General features: G+C 32.6%; 1 protein-coding gene across 1 annotated transcript; it reads left to right on the top strand.

The window, feature by feature from the left end:
• Positions 1-8,466: 8,466 nt before the first annotated feature.
• Positions 8,467-15,926, top strand: LOC128207569 (neuropeptide F receptor-like). Its single transcript, XM_052910585.1, has 2 exons — positions 8,467-8,610; positions 13,900-15,926. Exon 2 carries the CDS (start codon positions 14,346-14,348, stop codon positions 15,507-15,509), a length of 1,164 nt encoding a protein of 387 aa, XP_052766545.1. The 5' UTR covers positions 8,467-8,610; positions 13,900-14,345; the 3' UTR covers positions 15,510-15,926.
• The last annotated feature ends 338 nt before the right edge of the window (positions 15,927-16,264 follow it).

Here is a 16,264-nt window from a genome sequence, read left to right as displayed (position 1 = left end):
AGAACTCAACAAGAAAATCAGCAATCAGCGTTAACTGATAACAGTATGACATTTAAATTTGAAAATCTGTATTCAGAAGGGATAATTATTTCTTATAGGCTTTCAAAATTATACTTACATTAAGAACAAATAATCTGGTTCTCAAAACCATAAACAGTTAACATGCCTGAATCGGAAAGGTCCAGATAAGTCTACGACAAAACAAGCCCACACACAACACGTTACAGAGGCGGCTTTGTAGATGGAAGAGCAACATGATCATTTAAAATTATACATTTGAACAAAATAAACTGTAAAATGAAGCAAATAAATGAACAAAAGCGCAGAAGTAGTAAGTTTAATTTGCAGACAAAATACAAATGTTGTACGATTTTGTTTACATTTATAAAATTGAATAATTTTGGATGTTTCATTTGTTTGATTAAAAATGCATGATATACGTTTTAAATTGTAAGACATTCAAATCTACTAATGATTGTAAGGAAATTAAAATATCTGACAAGGCAACGAACACATTATCGGAATACTGTTAAAAACAATATTGTTTCCAAAGTATAAAAATGTCAAGGATGGTAAAAGTTTATAGGCAAAACCATTCGCATCCGGGATTTCACTACCTTTCCTAATGTATTGACTACGCAAGACAAACTATTGAATATTTCAATGTTTAATTGTACATTGCAAGGTAGCACTTTCACAAATGTTTATAAGAGTTTATACTTGGCAATTCCATAAAAGTCTTCAATAAACTACATACAAAGTTTGGTTACAATATGTCAACCCAAACTTAGGTTTTTCATATTTAACAGATTTTCATTTTTAATATCTGTGCCTCAAATGCTATCCCATAAACGTCCAACATAATCTTGGGTAACAGTGATCTTGAACTTGGCAATTCCATAATAGTCCTCCAATATATGGTCACAATATGATAACCCTAACAAAAAGTATTCAGTTCTAACAATTTTCTAGTTTTAGTAACTGAGACCTTGACCCAAGGGTCTACAAACACCATCCAATGAAATGCCTCCATTAATTCTTCATACATTCCAAATTTGTTTAGTGACCTTGACCTTTTTTCTAGAGGCCACTCACGCAGTCCAATGGAATGTCTCCTTAAACTCTTCCTATATACTAATTTTGTTGCAATATGTGACCCTAACTAAAGTAATTCAGTACCAACCGTTTTCCTATTGTGAGTAATATTGCCCTTGACCTTCACCCTAGGGGACCAAACGCAATTCTATTAAAATATTCTATTAACGTTTGCAATATTCCATATTTGGTCACTATTTGGCAAACCTAACTGAAATTATTCGATACTATATATAAGTTAAACGACGCCCTCCAGTCCGCGCGATCGCTAAACGACGTACGTCATTCTGACACTTTGTGAAAAAAGGGTTAAGACAAACGTTGAGCTTAAGTTTCCTATTTCTGCTGTTATTTTCCGTCACATGTAATTAAAACACGAGCACCGCAAGCGCAATACAAAGCATGTCCATTTCAATCATATCGATATAAATGTTACGGATGTATAGGCAAACTGGAATTCCATATTGTCGACCAAATTTTGTTGTTAATATATATGCCATGACATTTTATGAATGCATGTTACCACCCGCTTCGACAAACCACAACGCGTATGCTTATCTATGAAAACCAGACGAATTGCAAATGAAAAAAAACTTTGATCCCTCTATATCCTTCTTCAAGGCAAAGGGAAATTCAAAGTATGATAAGTAGAATATGTTCCAGTCTCTACAGTATGCTACAAGATATGTACATATACTTCAGCAATAAATTGAGTTTTTATAGACCATGTAGGATTTTTCTCTTTAGTAGATGTTTGCGGAGAATAGGAGATCGACCATTCTGTCATTATGGTTAACTAGAGTAGAAAATACTAGAATTCAGCGGAACAACATTGCTTGTTTTTAGCTCGAATCATTGTCAAACCAATTACAATACCAATTTTAATGTAAGAGGAGGAACGCTTTGTAATGACATGAGAAAATTGTCTGATTATCATACCCTTAAACAATACTTTAGACAACTTTTTTAAATATAAAAGCTGCATAACTCTGGAGTTTCTAAGGTGAAAAACGAAACGAACTTGACGGAGTCATTATACCTTCAAGCACTGCCGTACATCATGATTGGAAACTGAATACTTAAGCTATTTTCTGCATATGGTGCTGCTGATGCCGTCGCCACCAACGCAAAAGATAATTACAATATTTCGCTGTTCCAGACTACACCTAATATAGCCTTGAACAATATATCTTCTTTTGAAGCCCTTGCTTGGCGACGAAATCTAAATAGTTTAGAGCTAGTCTCAGATTTTAATGCAGGGTCAAAAGTATCAACACAGGCTTGATTGAATACTTTATTTGAAGGATAGGTTGAATATGTTGTCAATTTGACAGTTAAATCATCATGCTTTTATATCAAGTAGTGTTAAATAATTATATGATAATGTCTGTCATGCATGCTTGAGATTACATTCTGCTAATGGTCATATCAACCATAATGCATACTTGGTATCCTTAGATAATACAAACAATATAAGCACGAACTCCTAATGTGTTTGTACTATTAGATTAGAGCCTACGTTTTTAGCTCAAACATTTGTCTTTAGTGTAAATGTAGTTTAAGAGCACATGTAATGTACTCTTGTTAGATGTCATGTGGTACAAATATACAAATATACAGGATTTAATTATTCGAAACTTTAGACTCTGATGGTTACTTGCAAATACCTCGTTTTCCAAGTAGAAACTAATTCAATAAATAATTAATGCTTTACATATGAGATCGGAAAACCCTACTGCCTTTATAATTGTACGTAAATATGGACGGAAACTGTTTTTACAGTGGAACACGTTATATACTCAATTGAAAAATACTCATTATTTATGAATGAACGCATGGTATCTGCATTTTGTTTTCGATGCTCTTATTTGTATACATTCAATCGGCGTCTCAGCAGGAATATTGATGACTGGAAATTGAAAGTCACTGAAATTAAATAACTATCCAACACATGTCCAGTTTCCGATAATCATGAACTGTGATATACTATTATCAGATGTAAGTTAGTTGGATTAATATTTAAGATAAACAAGTAACCGTTTGGAACTACTATTTTATTGTCATCACCAATTACCTCCTCTGTCTTCTGTAGCACCATGGAAACCTTGTATCTTTTCTATTTTTAAAATCCAAATAAATCGTGTCTCGCTGCAAATGACACCAAAACAGTTCACGGTGCATTTAAGTAATAATGCTGCACTCCTCAGATGTATTAAAAAAACGGTTGACTAGTTACATAGTTTGAATCACAGCGACCATATCTATGACATCCACAAATTATCACACATCGTTATGCGAAATGTTTTCACTACGTACAGAAGTGCAAAATATATATTTTGACTTTTTTTGTTATTCTGAGGTGGGAGAAAAGGCATCGACCATGGCTGCTCATGTAAGAGAGATTAATCCATACCCTCTCGCAGATAACAAAAATGACTAAATTAGTGCCTGGTCCTTTGGATTAAGCCCCCAGTTTCCTCACTGATCCTTTCAAGTCGGTTACCCTAGTTGTTGTCAATTTATTTTAAGGCATGTGTAGTATATCTCTTATGTGTGTATTTGGTATGTCTGCGTTCTTTTGAACGTTCTGGGTCTCTCGTTTAGAGTACGTTGGGATTTGACCATTAGCCTTTGAACATATTGACCGTAAATTATTTTGCTACTTGGCTGGTCCCTGTAGTTTTTTTGTATAATAATTGATTCTTCAAAACAGAATATCAGTTAAGCCCGTGTAAAGGGGAGTCGACAGTGTTGCACCTATCATTGCTATGTTTAAACTGTTTCGAGCTAGATTACTCTGTTACATTTATGTACGGATTGATTGCATGTTTTCCATGACTTAATACCATATAAACGCAGAAAGGTGTTAGCTTAATGAAATTTAAAAGCGAACCACGTAATCCACCCGCTGAATTGCGATCAAATTAATACTAATATTTTAATGAAAACCTTTAACGATTAAACAAATATATTAACTTCTTCTTCTGAGTTCAGTATTTTGCTTTAAGTGAGGTAATCAACAATATATATTAGTATAAAAGAATAGCCGTTGATTTAATCGTCGAATTTTTTTTGTTAAGTAACGTCTTGATAATCCGATGTGAGGGTTCTGCTATATGAAGGTCAATATTTATCCTTCAAAATGACAAGGCATGAATATATTTGAATGTTATATCTGCTTCGTTCGAAAGTATCTCTCCAATCGAACGTATCACTTATTTAGGTGTTTTTTTTTTATTTTCCATAAAACACAAAACTAAAAAAAATGATTGCTACGGTACATTGTTAATCAAATTACATTATCCTACATGACTAATGCAAAACTAAATTATCTCACGTTTATTGAATGGGGATGAAATTAACGCAGCAATTATTCCTAACATTAATAATATTACATATATGTTATTCCTGAAACTCGTTCACTCGAGTGTTTAGTTTTTATTATTTATTTTCAATACATTATTTTTTTTACTTTTTAAATGCTTCTCTTTATAACTCATCATTTCAAAAATGTAATCGTATCATAGGCAATAAAAAAAATCAAAGGTTATGATTCTGCTACAAAACCATTGTAAGATATACATCACCTTCGTTAAAACAAAAATGTTTTGAGCACCCAAAACCCATAAGAGCTTTACAAAGTCGTCACGGAATTTGATAAACTTTAATGTTTTTACTTTTGTAATTTCGTAAGGAGGGTTTTATATATGCCAGTATATTGGCTGTTCGAATAATTAGAAGAATGTTTCAAACCAATTGACACCAAACTGATGTCAAGCAATATATATTAATCGGTTTTATCTTCTTGCACATGTTAAATCAAAAGGCTTTTAATTGCCTTAGACCTAAAAAAAAGCCTGATTAATATTTATTATTTGTTTAACCTGTCCGGAATTTCACCAAAAATATAAAGATATATACGGAAAGAGAAAAGATTTACCTCCAATTCCTCCTCCATTTTGTCTCGGTTCTTCTTTCTTCTTTTGTTAACACTGGTAAACAACAAAAACACAACGTGTGACACATAACATTCAACACCGGATATCAGGTAAATACTCTGACGTCATTTCAACCAGATTTTTCGATGACGCACTCGATGTCATTAAGGTAGGTTTTCTCATGTAGCGATATATTATAATATTAACTTTACATTTACGAGCAACGAATACCAATGACTTTCACGCATACGAAAGTGATTTTGGAAAGCCTTTCAATGATAAATAAGCGTTACTAGAGGTTTACTCACCTTCTTAGAATACAGAAAAACCGGGGAGATCTTGTAAAGAATCTCATTTACTAGTAGAGATCTCATATGATGAGCTTACAGAAGAAATAAACAACATTAATAGTATCATTCGGAACTCCTCGGCGATTTTATCTAAAACAACCTCGGATGTATTTGGACGGTTTACATACTCAAAAAGTGGTACGTTTAAGTCCGCTGCAAATAGATCGCCTAGTAATCTTATTTAGCAGTAAAACTTTATAACTTTACTCTTGGGAATCTTAATTATGTGTGCAATAAAACACTTCACTGGCAATCAATTTAAACTGAGACCAATAAATACAACTCTTAAACACTACATTTAATTTATGATATTATTAAAAAAATTACGAACTACTTCAACTGATGTACCAGCATGCATCCGAGGTTGTTTTTGAAAAAAAATGGCCGAGGAGTCCCGAACGTAATAGTCATACACGTCAGTGCTAGGAGCGTTTTAGTTATGCACGTCGAGGTGTGGAATCAAAAAGAGTATTGAATTTTCTTCTTTATTGGATTTGGTTTATAATCTTATCGCTTCAGGCCTTGAATTGCAGTCAGTTACAATCAATGCTATATCTACGTTCATGTATTATAAGCGTTCTTACATATCCTTCAAAATATACTATTTATAATTGCTAACATAGCCATGAAACATTATTTAAACTATGTAAGTGTAAGTTTCCCGGACCCATTTCATTTCAGGAATAAGTAGAAAATAAAAAAAATCTTAAAACTGTATGAACATCACAAATTGCAATAAGTGGATCCTTTTTTCATTTTTAAATGATGTGTTCAGCGTAATAATGCTTCAAGTTCAGGATAAATGTATATTAAGCTAGAAAAATAAATAAAAGAAAACAAACGACGAAAACCAAACAAAATCTTTATTGAACCGTATCCGTGTTTTCTAACATTTTCAGGTAGATAATAATACATTTTATCCCACATTTAGAATCAACTGACAGTCAACTTTCTTTAAGCAGGCAATAAGAAACATGCTTTCAAAAAACTGTCATAATAAATGCATACCATTTTAACATGTCTTCTTTTCTTTTGAAAGTATCAATTTCGAAACTGGAAACCCCAACTTAACACCAAAATTTTATCTTTAGTCCCATTCGAATACAAATTTCATTAAACGTGTCTTAAAGTCCGATACTTAGAAATACTATCATTTCTGCGAGTAAATAAATAAGGTAACACCTTGTCTACCGACTAATCTGTTTTGTAGGGAAAATACTTCGGAGTGTCGCCGAACACAAACTCAATGAGGGCTTTGTGTTATTATTGTTGGCATTAAAGAAGCCTTGATGTGGAAAATATGTAAATGCCTTGCAATTCTATCTCTGTTTAGAGAATAGTGCTGGAAAATTAATTACACTTCAACCACACGCATTCTTTGTTAGACCAAAATACCGATACAAGTCTGTAGACAAAAATAGATCGCTTCACACATTAATAAAAAAAAGTTTGTACTCCAAAGGTGCAGGGTTGGGGAGTACAGGGAGAAACTTTTCAGAACAAAAAGCAATATTGGTTCAAAACCTTAGACCGGTTATATAAGAAACGTTTGATACTACTTAATAACTGTATCAGGCTTCAATAGTATTTTTAATCAGATCCTAAGCCGCAACGGCATTGATGAGTCTAATTAAATCGCTGATACAATCCAATATTGCAGATCAGAGCTGAATTTCTAGTACAACTTATTAAGAAAGGCGGAATTGAATTGCATTTGTATTGGCAGATGATAGATCATTTTGTCAATAAGTAAATAAGAAATAACAGGTCTCCGATTCTTTGTTTAGTGACATTCAATGCTTTGATTTGTATCGAGTACATGGATATGCAATCTGAAATTAACGCCTATGGACTGTTCACCATGCATACTGAGATATATTTATTTAACAGAATTGAATCCAATAAGCTTTAACTTAGTATACGCTTCGGCAGCACCAAAAAATGCTATAATGGCGTGCTTTACATCAAACTCATTTCACTTAACTGTTGAAGATAATTAACTTTGTTTGCCGCTTTAAATATTAAATGATGGAAGATGCGTACAATTGGTCAGACATAAACCGTTTTAGATCCCATTCCGTGTCGACACTAACTCAAGGAAAGGGACCTGGCATCGTTCTCGTTGTAGTTAGATAGTCGCAAAATCATGTTTGCTGTAATAAGGTTGTTTTTTCTTTTATAAAATTGATTTTTTATAAATATTATTTTATGCTGATCAGCTGACCGATGTAAGATTTTCTAAACGAAATGATTAATTCTCATTTGACGTTATTAAACTTATAGTCTTTACATGTCAATAACGTTTCTCTTTTCCAAGCAAACGCCTTTTATGTTTAAATGGCCTTTTATGTTTGAACCGCTTTGTGTGAATGTAATATTTAGACGACATGAATAGAAATCTTAACGAGTTGAAATGGGCTGAGTGAGCGTAGAGAACATTGTCATTAATGCAAATTTTAACCATTATAATTTTAGTTAAAACCTGCACCCTCACAGATTGAAGGTTTTGACAACTTTTTAATTTTATCTTGGAACGAGCCATTTTTTGCGAAAATCCATGGAAACCAGTTATAAAAGACTGCTGACAAAAATTAGATCGCAGATTTTTATATTTAAGTTCAAAAATTGATGTTTTGTGCATTTTTCTTAAACCGTTAGTAACGGTTTAAGCCATAAAACTGCAATCGGATCTTTTGTCATCATCTTATATCATTGGTTTGCAGATATTTACGCAAGACAAAAAATAGAAAAGTTTTAAAAATGGTAAATCTGTGAGAGTGCAGCTTTAAGGTAATCTAACTGAAAGGGAATATGAGCTTATTGGCTAACGCATTGTCAATGCAAAATCGAAGACAGGACCTATGTATTCACCTTTAAACATCCGTGACTGTTGATATTCTAAGGAACAAAGTAGACAATTTAACATAACAAATTATCATAGCAAGAAAACACAATGTAAATTTAAATACGGGCGATATTACGATCAACTTAGGGGTATAACAATGTCACATGCACGGATTCATGAGAAGTTGAAGCCAGCGAAATTCCGATATTTTCAGAACAAGCTGATCTCTTCCCACGAAACCTAGCCAAGCAGCAGTGCCGTACAGACTTGTATCGGAGAATTGCTACAATAGTGTAGTAGAAAAGTGATCAATCCATTGAGTTTCTTGAAACCCAGAGATGCCTTCGCATGTGAAATTACAAACGGGATAATTAATAAACAGGTAATAATCAGTTCATTAACAACTACCGCGGATAATAAGTGTCAAAATTGGAAGATGGAATTGATGTTGCATGAAATAAATCAATAAGAATAATTGACAATATTAAAAGTCATTTTAGGAGAATTAAGGGATAAATATTTTGGGCAGTAAAAAGTGTGAATGGTAATAGTGTGTTAATTAATCATATGATACATTTGAAGTAGTTTTGTAGTTTTCAAACGGGGATAAATGGTATTTTAAGTATCAAATAATTTTAATATTTAACTGAAGGAAGTGCTCAAAATTATTATTAATGACTAACGGAGCAATTACAAAATATGGCTAAGCGTCTTTTACCTGCTTGTTTAAAGTTTTATAACACACTATTACCATTCACATTTTTTACTGCCCAAAATATTTATCCCTTATTCTCCTAAAATTACTTTTAATATTTCCAATGTTAAAAAACACTTTATGTCTACTAATAAACTTGCATCTTAGTTATTATACATAAAGTGCTTTTTAACATTGGAAATGCAAAATAATCATGTTTTTAAATTAGATAACAATAATTTGCTAAAATAAAAATATAATAACTTAAGACAGGTGTTTCTAAGGAAAAGATATAATATTAATTGATTTTGTTCGTTCTAAATTAATATTACTGTTAACCAAATAATCATCGCAGGTATTTTGCAATTGTATACCAATACTGTTAACCCTTTACCTGCGCAGTTAAGCTGTTAAATATTAAAATTATTTGATACTTAAAATACCATTTATCCCCGTTTGAAAACTACAAGACTACTTCAAATGTATCATATGATTAATTATTAGGAGACTCTTGATATGCAATTATACAGTTAACATTCAGCAGATGATAGTTCTAACAATGCAGTGAACACTACAGAAACATACATTGAATAATACATTTACTGCAAAAGAGGATTGTTGAGTATGAACAGGTGTCAATCCGGTAAAAATAGCCTGGGTCTGTTTAAGTTATGGAGACAAGAAGGTAAAAGACGCTTAGTCATATTTTGTAATTGCTCCGTTAGTCATTAATAATAATTTTGAGTAATTCCTTCAGTTTTATGCAAATGTCCGAGCAAAACAAAACACTTGATAAATGTACAATACTATGAAGTTAAAGATCTCAGTCCTTATTGCAGGATTAATCCCGAGATATAGATCCCCGGACAATTCTATCAACATTGAGTAAATAATAAAAAACGACAACATTTGAACAACACAAATTTTATTTTCATCAATTTCGAATTACCTTTCCACGGAAGTTGATAAATAGGTCAAAATGTACTTTCCGTAAAATATCTTAGCCTCAAACAAACCTGTGGAACAACATTTTTTTAGAATTTGATATTTTTCATTTAAATAGCAATCATGGTTTAACTAACACTGAAATGCGTTTTTCTTCATGTTTTTTTTTAAAAAAAAAACAGGTCCCAATTTCTCGAAAGTTCTTAAACATAACAAGCTTTAGTAGTTTATTTCACGAAGCAACAAAATATAATAGATTTACATTTAATCTTCATTTTACTGATAAATAATAGTTACTTGGGACAGTCATAAATTAAAATCATTAAAAGTTCAAAACCCTCAAGAACGTAACTATTACACATGTAACACCAGCACAGTTATTGTGAGCTAGTTGTAACCTCGTTATAAGGCACTTAAAATGTTTCGATAAATAGGGGCCAGATTCATATACACATATCAAGTTTGCATGGTTTAATTGTTCACCTTATTTACTTTAATACAGCAAGGATGTTTTCGAAGTTTACTCAAAATACATAATATCAATATAAATGTTTACCATGATATACTTTTTCACCAAGCTCACAAGTTTAATGTTTAATGTATCATGAATTTATTGTTAACACCTTAGACACATAAAATCGCTTAAAGTCTTCAATAATAATAAACCCCAAAGAAAAGAAAAAAAATCATTAGCTACGACTATTTATTATTTTTTTAAAAAAACAACATATATACACCGTTATCACAGTGTTATTTCATTAAGACCTTTTTGTAGTTACTATGTAATTTGTGTTATTTCATTTTTAAAATTATTTTACATTTACATTGTAGTGTTAGTTAATTTCAAAAACATTTTGTAGTTGCTTTTAGCTCATTTGAAACATATTTTGCATCTACATAGTTATTAGTCTTAGTTGATTTCAAAACTGTTTTCTATCCTTTTTGACGCTACAATATCCAAACCGGTTGTGGTGTCTGCAATCATGACGCTATCACAAAGAGTGAATGTTTTAACAGTCGCTACACTATCACTATGAATGAGGCGCATGAGTGTTTGTCTCATGTCCTTTGTCTACGATTGTATCGATTATATAAATTCTTTCTTTGACTGTTCACTTCAATACTTGATTAACAAATAGCGGCTGTTTATGCCAGTCATACTGATAACGGAAAATGAAATTCCCTCCTCTCTTCTCTTATTTGGCAATCAAACTATGAACAACAGCATACCAAGTGTTTAGGACTGGAAAGATTGAATGAGCTGCGATTATGCAATAAATATTCCTTCGGAAAGGACACTTGATATACTAGGGCTTCTTTTATGAATGCTAAATACGAACTTTTGCATTTATTTATTAGAAAAACAGTCAATGACAAAAATGTGTCTTGCGAAACATACAATAAATTATCTCTCAATATAATATGTTTTTTCCACACTAAAGACGGCGGTCCGTATCCTAAACGGACTTCTGCAACAAACTGATAAATCTATATTGGTATAACTGACGCTAAAATCGTATCTCGCAAATCTATTAGATGGTTTGTGCCTTGACTGAATATTGACTATGGAATTGAAATAACAGTAACTGTTGGCCGGAACAGAAAGAACTTCCTACTTACGAAGTAAACAAGCCCAGATTTTTCGAAAACCTTTGCACATATCAAATATATTACTTGATTTAGCCAAATAAGTTGCTCAAACCTGTCCATGTATAGTAAAATATAGTTAATAATTGTTTATTTCAACTACCTTTCTTTTGAATACTCAATACTCTTTTAAAAAACATAGCTACACAGTTTTTACCAAAAATAAATGGTTAGCATAGCGATAATTTTAGTTAAAAACATATTTATTAATGTCCAGAAATGTAAATTTTAACGCATGGTTTCCAACTACATAAATGGAACGCATCTTATGTGAGGAAGTTGGTTCATACCATGACTTGTGTTGACGTGTTTCCTAGAGAATTCTCAACAACTCGAGTGTAGGTAACAGGTCATCAATGTCGGCAATTCATTCATACCAAAGTTACTGTATTTTACAATGCCACTGATGAAGGCGGCCCCCTGCGTCTGTGTGAGTTATTGATGGCATGCAGTCAATGCTGTCTTTTGCCTCACGTCAGTATGAATGATTCTATTATACATGACAACTGTTTTCATTCTGTACGGCATATGTTAATGACACTTTGTTGGGCAATTTATATCATCTATGTTTACTGCGGTAAACAAATGTTGATTGTTTACGCATTTCTTCGTAAACTTTTTTATATTCCAAACAATATTTTAGTCTGTGTAGATTATTGTGTGATTTTATTTTTTTAAAAACATTTTAACATTTTATTCTCAATATGTATGTTAAAAAGGTAACAAGCACAAATCACCTGAAGGAGAATTAGAGACTATGTCCCATACCCATATAAACTAGTTTCACTTATTTACATGGAAGACATTTAGTGAATATAAGAATGCCTCTTGAATCTCTAACATCAATTGAATTTAAAACTAACATTATAGTGGTCATCTTATGTAATGGTGCATTGTGTACCTGTTCGGCTAAGGTCCTTGTGCCCTATATATAACAAGTTCATAATTTGTTAAAGATTTGGTTTCTTAGATTATACTTGCTGTTTCTATTGACAATTTGAATACAAGCGATACGCTGAATACATGTAGCACGGAAAAATCCCCAGAATATTACAAGGCTTTAGACATAAATGCATGTGGTTATTTACCCTTTCAGTTGGAAAGTATCCCCGGAAAATAACAAGGCTGTAAACATAAATTTATGTGATTAATAATAAGAAACAGAATATAAATAATTAAGCATAGGCGCTAAAATATCTGAAAAGAGGTTGGTACATCAAAGATAATTTGTGTATGGTTCGAAGATATAAGATCAGGGTATATTAAATACATCAGGTTTTAAAACGATTGATAAAATCGTGCTTTGATTTACGTTGCTGTTCATTTATATATTCATCTATAAGAAATAATGCAAGCATAAAAGAGAACGGATATTGACTTACTTATACTAAAATATTGGAACTACAATTTTATTTTTCTATTACAAGTACGTCTATATTGTTTCTATTTATTGACATTCCAAATGATTTCCACAAATCATAGAAAATAAAATTCCCTGACTTTTCCCTAACGGAAACAGACTAAACCCCATTTTTTCCTGACCAAACAATCTGTGTTAATAGGAGCTAAATTGGTCCTCTATGAGCATAATTGTTAATGTTGGCCTCAATCCTCAATAGTGCCAATGAAAGTGTATTTGAATTAACCAGAAAGAAACTGTTTTAGCCTTATAACCTTTTTTCTGCTATTTAACAAATTGTTTTTTTCGGCCCTCGATCTTCCAAATTGCCCTAACATTTCACGGACTTTGCCCATGTCCAATATATTCTTGACCAATTTCAAAATTCCCTGACCTTGATTGTTTTCAATCATATCAAACATTCCTATTTAGTAGTTGCTGACGACATTTGATAATTATGATGGTTCGCATGAGATTTACAGTGCAATATAGAAACTAGTCGGACATATAACTTCATGCAGGTCAAAGCTTTCCTGTTCTGAAAATAATTCCATAATCAATGCATTCCCCAGTAGTGTTACCCCTTAATTTATACATTCAAAGGCAAAGTTTCTAATAAATTTATACCAAATGACTATAAATTACAAGAACAATTACTGTCACGAGTATTATCTAACAAGAGTTTTCATAATCGTGCATTCGCTAGGGGGCCTCACAAATATGCACGTAAAACAACATATTAAATGAGACAAAAAAAACAACTGTGATTTTATTGAATGCCCCTACGCCAAAAACACAATCGAGATTATCTATCAATGAAATAAAATGGTCTTAATACTACAAAAATAAATACTACACCGATGACAGAAATGTTGTAATATTAGCTCATTGGTTTCATGAATATTTCATGATTCCGTGAAAGGGAAAATAATCAAGGGAAAGGAGCAGTAAATGTAAAAATGTAAATTCTTATCTATTCTTTTCAGACAAAAGAAGGCCAATCCTAAATCCACTCATCTTAACAGAAGTAGAGACGTTACAATTGGAGGAAATTGCCAGCAAAATTACTCCTTTGGATTCTCTACAGTCACAGGCGCTCCGAATTTAAAAAGGTCAAGCACCAAGGTGGTATGTTATAGCAGGTCAATGACTTGTTATGTGTGATTACGACCATGAATAGACATGTGAATCTTTCAATTACCTACGTCAACAATATCCCACAGGCAGTCAAATTGTATCTTAATTTGTAATACCATGAATAATATACATTGTTATATCTTACTTTAAACATCACATTGATCCTATCAGGAGGAAACTTCGTGAACAGACTAGATAAACGACCTGTTGATGATCTTCATTCGGAGTAAACTTGCTTATTTGGAGGATCGGCGCTATATGAATAAGAATACGAAGGATCATACCATTATCTCAGATGCATCTTGAAGAAAGACCGGGCATCAACACAGCCATGGAGAAAACTACAACCGAGGCAACAACGATTGGCTATGGTTCTACAGGAATATACCTGAACTTTGCCAACATGTCGTTCGAAGAAATTCAAAGGCGACTAGACAATTTCAGTCAAGAACAACCAGAACATTTGGATATTTTGCAGGACCAAAGATGGAGAATTGCTACAGTAGTGATTTACAGTATTGTGATTCTGTTTGGATTCCTGGAAAATATGGTAATCGTCTTTGTTCTTATAAAACATCAGCACCTGCATGTGCCAACGAACATTTTCATCCTGGGACTGGCAGCCTCTGATATTCTGCTGTGTGTGTTCAATTTGCCGTTTCAGCTTCATTACCAACTTACCAACCAATGGGCATTTGGAAAAGCGCTGTGCAAAGTTGTCATGCCCACCTATGGTATACCGGTGTTCGTCTCGACCATGTCGATTCTAATGATTGCCATTGACAGATACATTCTCATAGTTCATCCATTTCGCCAACGTATGACATCCCAAATTGCTGTTGGACTTGTTGCCTCTATTGCTACACTTGCTGTATTGCTGACGATTCCACTTATCGTTCAAATGGAGTACACAGTAATTGACTTTCCTGAACTTAAGATTTATCAAACATACTGCTCTGAAATGTGGACAAGTTTAAAACTTCGCCATGCCTACACAGTTTCAATCCTAGTTGTTCAGTATTTTATGCCCCTAATTGTGACATCATTTTTATACATAAGAATTGGTAATGTTTTAACACGAAGGCCGATCAAAAAGAAGGAAAAACGGCATAAACACAAAACGAACAAAATACTAATTGCCATAGTTTTATTTTATGCGATATGCTGGACACCCTGGACAATGCTTGCACTTATGTTAGAGTTTTACCCAAACATCATTCCTGGAAGTCATATAAAACTATTTGATCTTCTTTTAAAAATATTCGCAATGGGGTCGGCGTGTATTAATCCTTTTATGTACGGATGGCTCAATGACAATTTCCGAAAGGAGTTTAACATACTAATGCGAAGACAAAGCAGAAGTCGTGTAAGAACAAATGGAAATACATACACTTTGGCGGAACATTCCAGAATTGAACCTGCGTTTGACACGAATAAATGTCCAGCGTCCATGGTGTAAATTTTAAGGATCATTAATATACCTTTATTGGTTTGGAAGCGTAATTTATATCTATAACATTATCACATGTTGTTTAATTCATAATATCATCAATTAAAAGGGGCATGCAAGCAGTGCTGTTATTTACAATAGCTTTTGGGTGAAATCTCTTTCTACAAAAAAAAACAACGGTATTTCTGAAACTGTTCTTGAATGATGTTCATGATTTCTAAAACATCTTAAAAAAGAGAAATTGTTCGTCAGTATATTTGAGATGGGTTTTTGTCATATTGTATATTAATTGTTTTGTGTAGCAATATGAATACCCTTTTTTCAGTTGTGAATTAACTCTTCGGTCATGCCCGGAATTTTAAATTACATTGTGATATGTAAAGTTTGTATGAACAATGTACAATTGGAATACAACGTTCATGTTGTATTGAATTCGTATACATACATATTTGTGAATTGCGTTTTTTATACCCCTTTAATCATAGCAGACAGTGATTTCTCGTTAAGGATATTCAACGGCTTGTAAGACAAAACTCATTATCAACACTCCGAAGGTGAAAATAGATTCATCTATTTAATTATAACTGTGAGGTTTTCCCGAAATACCGATCGTTTATTCGATGAATCAGATTTTATCAAACACATACCAAATACATCCTAAGTGAAAATTTGCAAAGTTGCGAAGATTTCCAAGATATGTTGGTGCGCTCTGGCTGAAATAAGGAAATGATGTCTGGTAAATAAGTAGCAACTTTTAAAATATG

This window comes from Mya arenaria, chromosome 11 (assembly GCF_026914265.1).
Source record: "Mya arenaria isolate MELC-2E11 chromosome 11, ASM2691426v1".
NCBI lineage: Eukaryota > Metazoa > Mollusca > Bivalvia > Myida > Myidae > Mya > Mya arenaria.
This window is presented reverse-complemented; position numbering and strand designations above follow the sequence as displayed.

What these genes read in the sequence shown, in the direction of transcription:
- LOC128207569 (XM_052910585.1), top strand. Translation starts at nt 14,346, where the DNA reads ATGCATCTTGAAGAAAGACCGGGCATCAACACAGCCATGGAGAAAACT.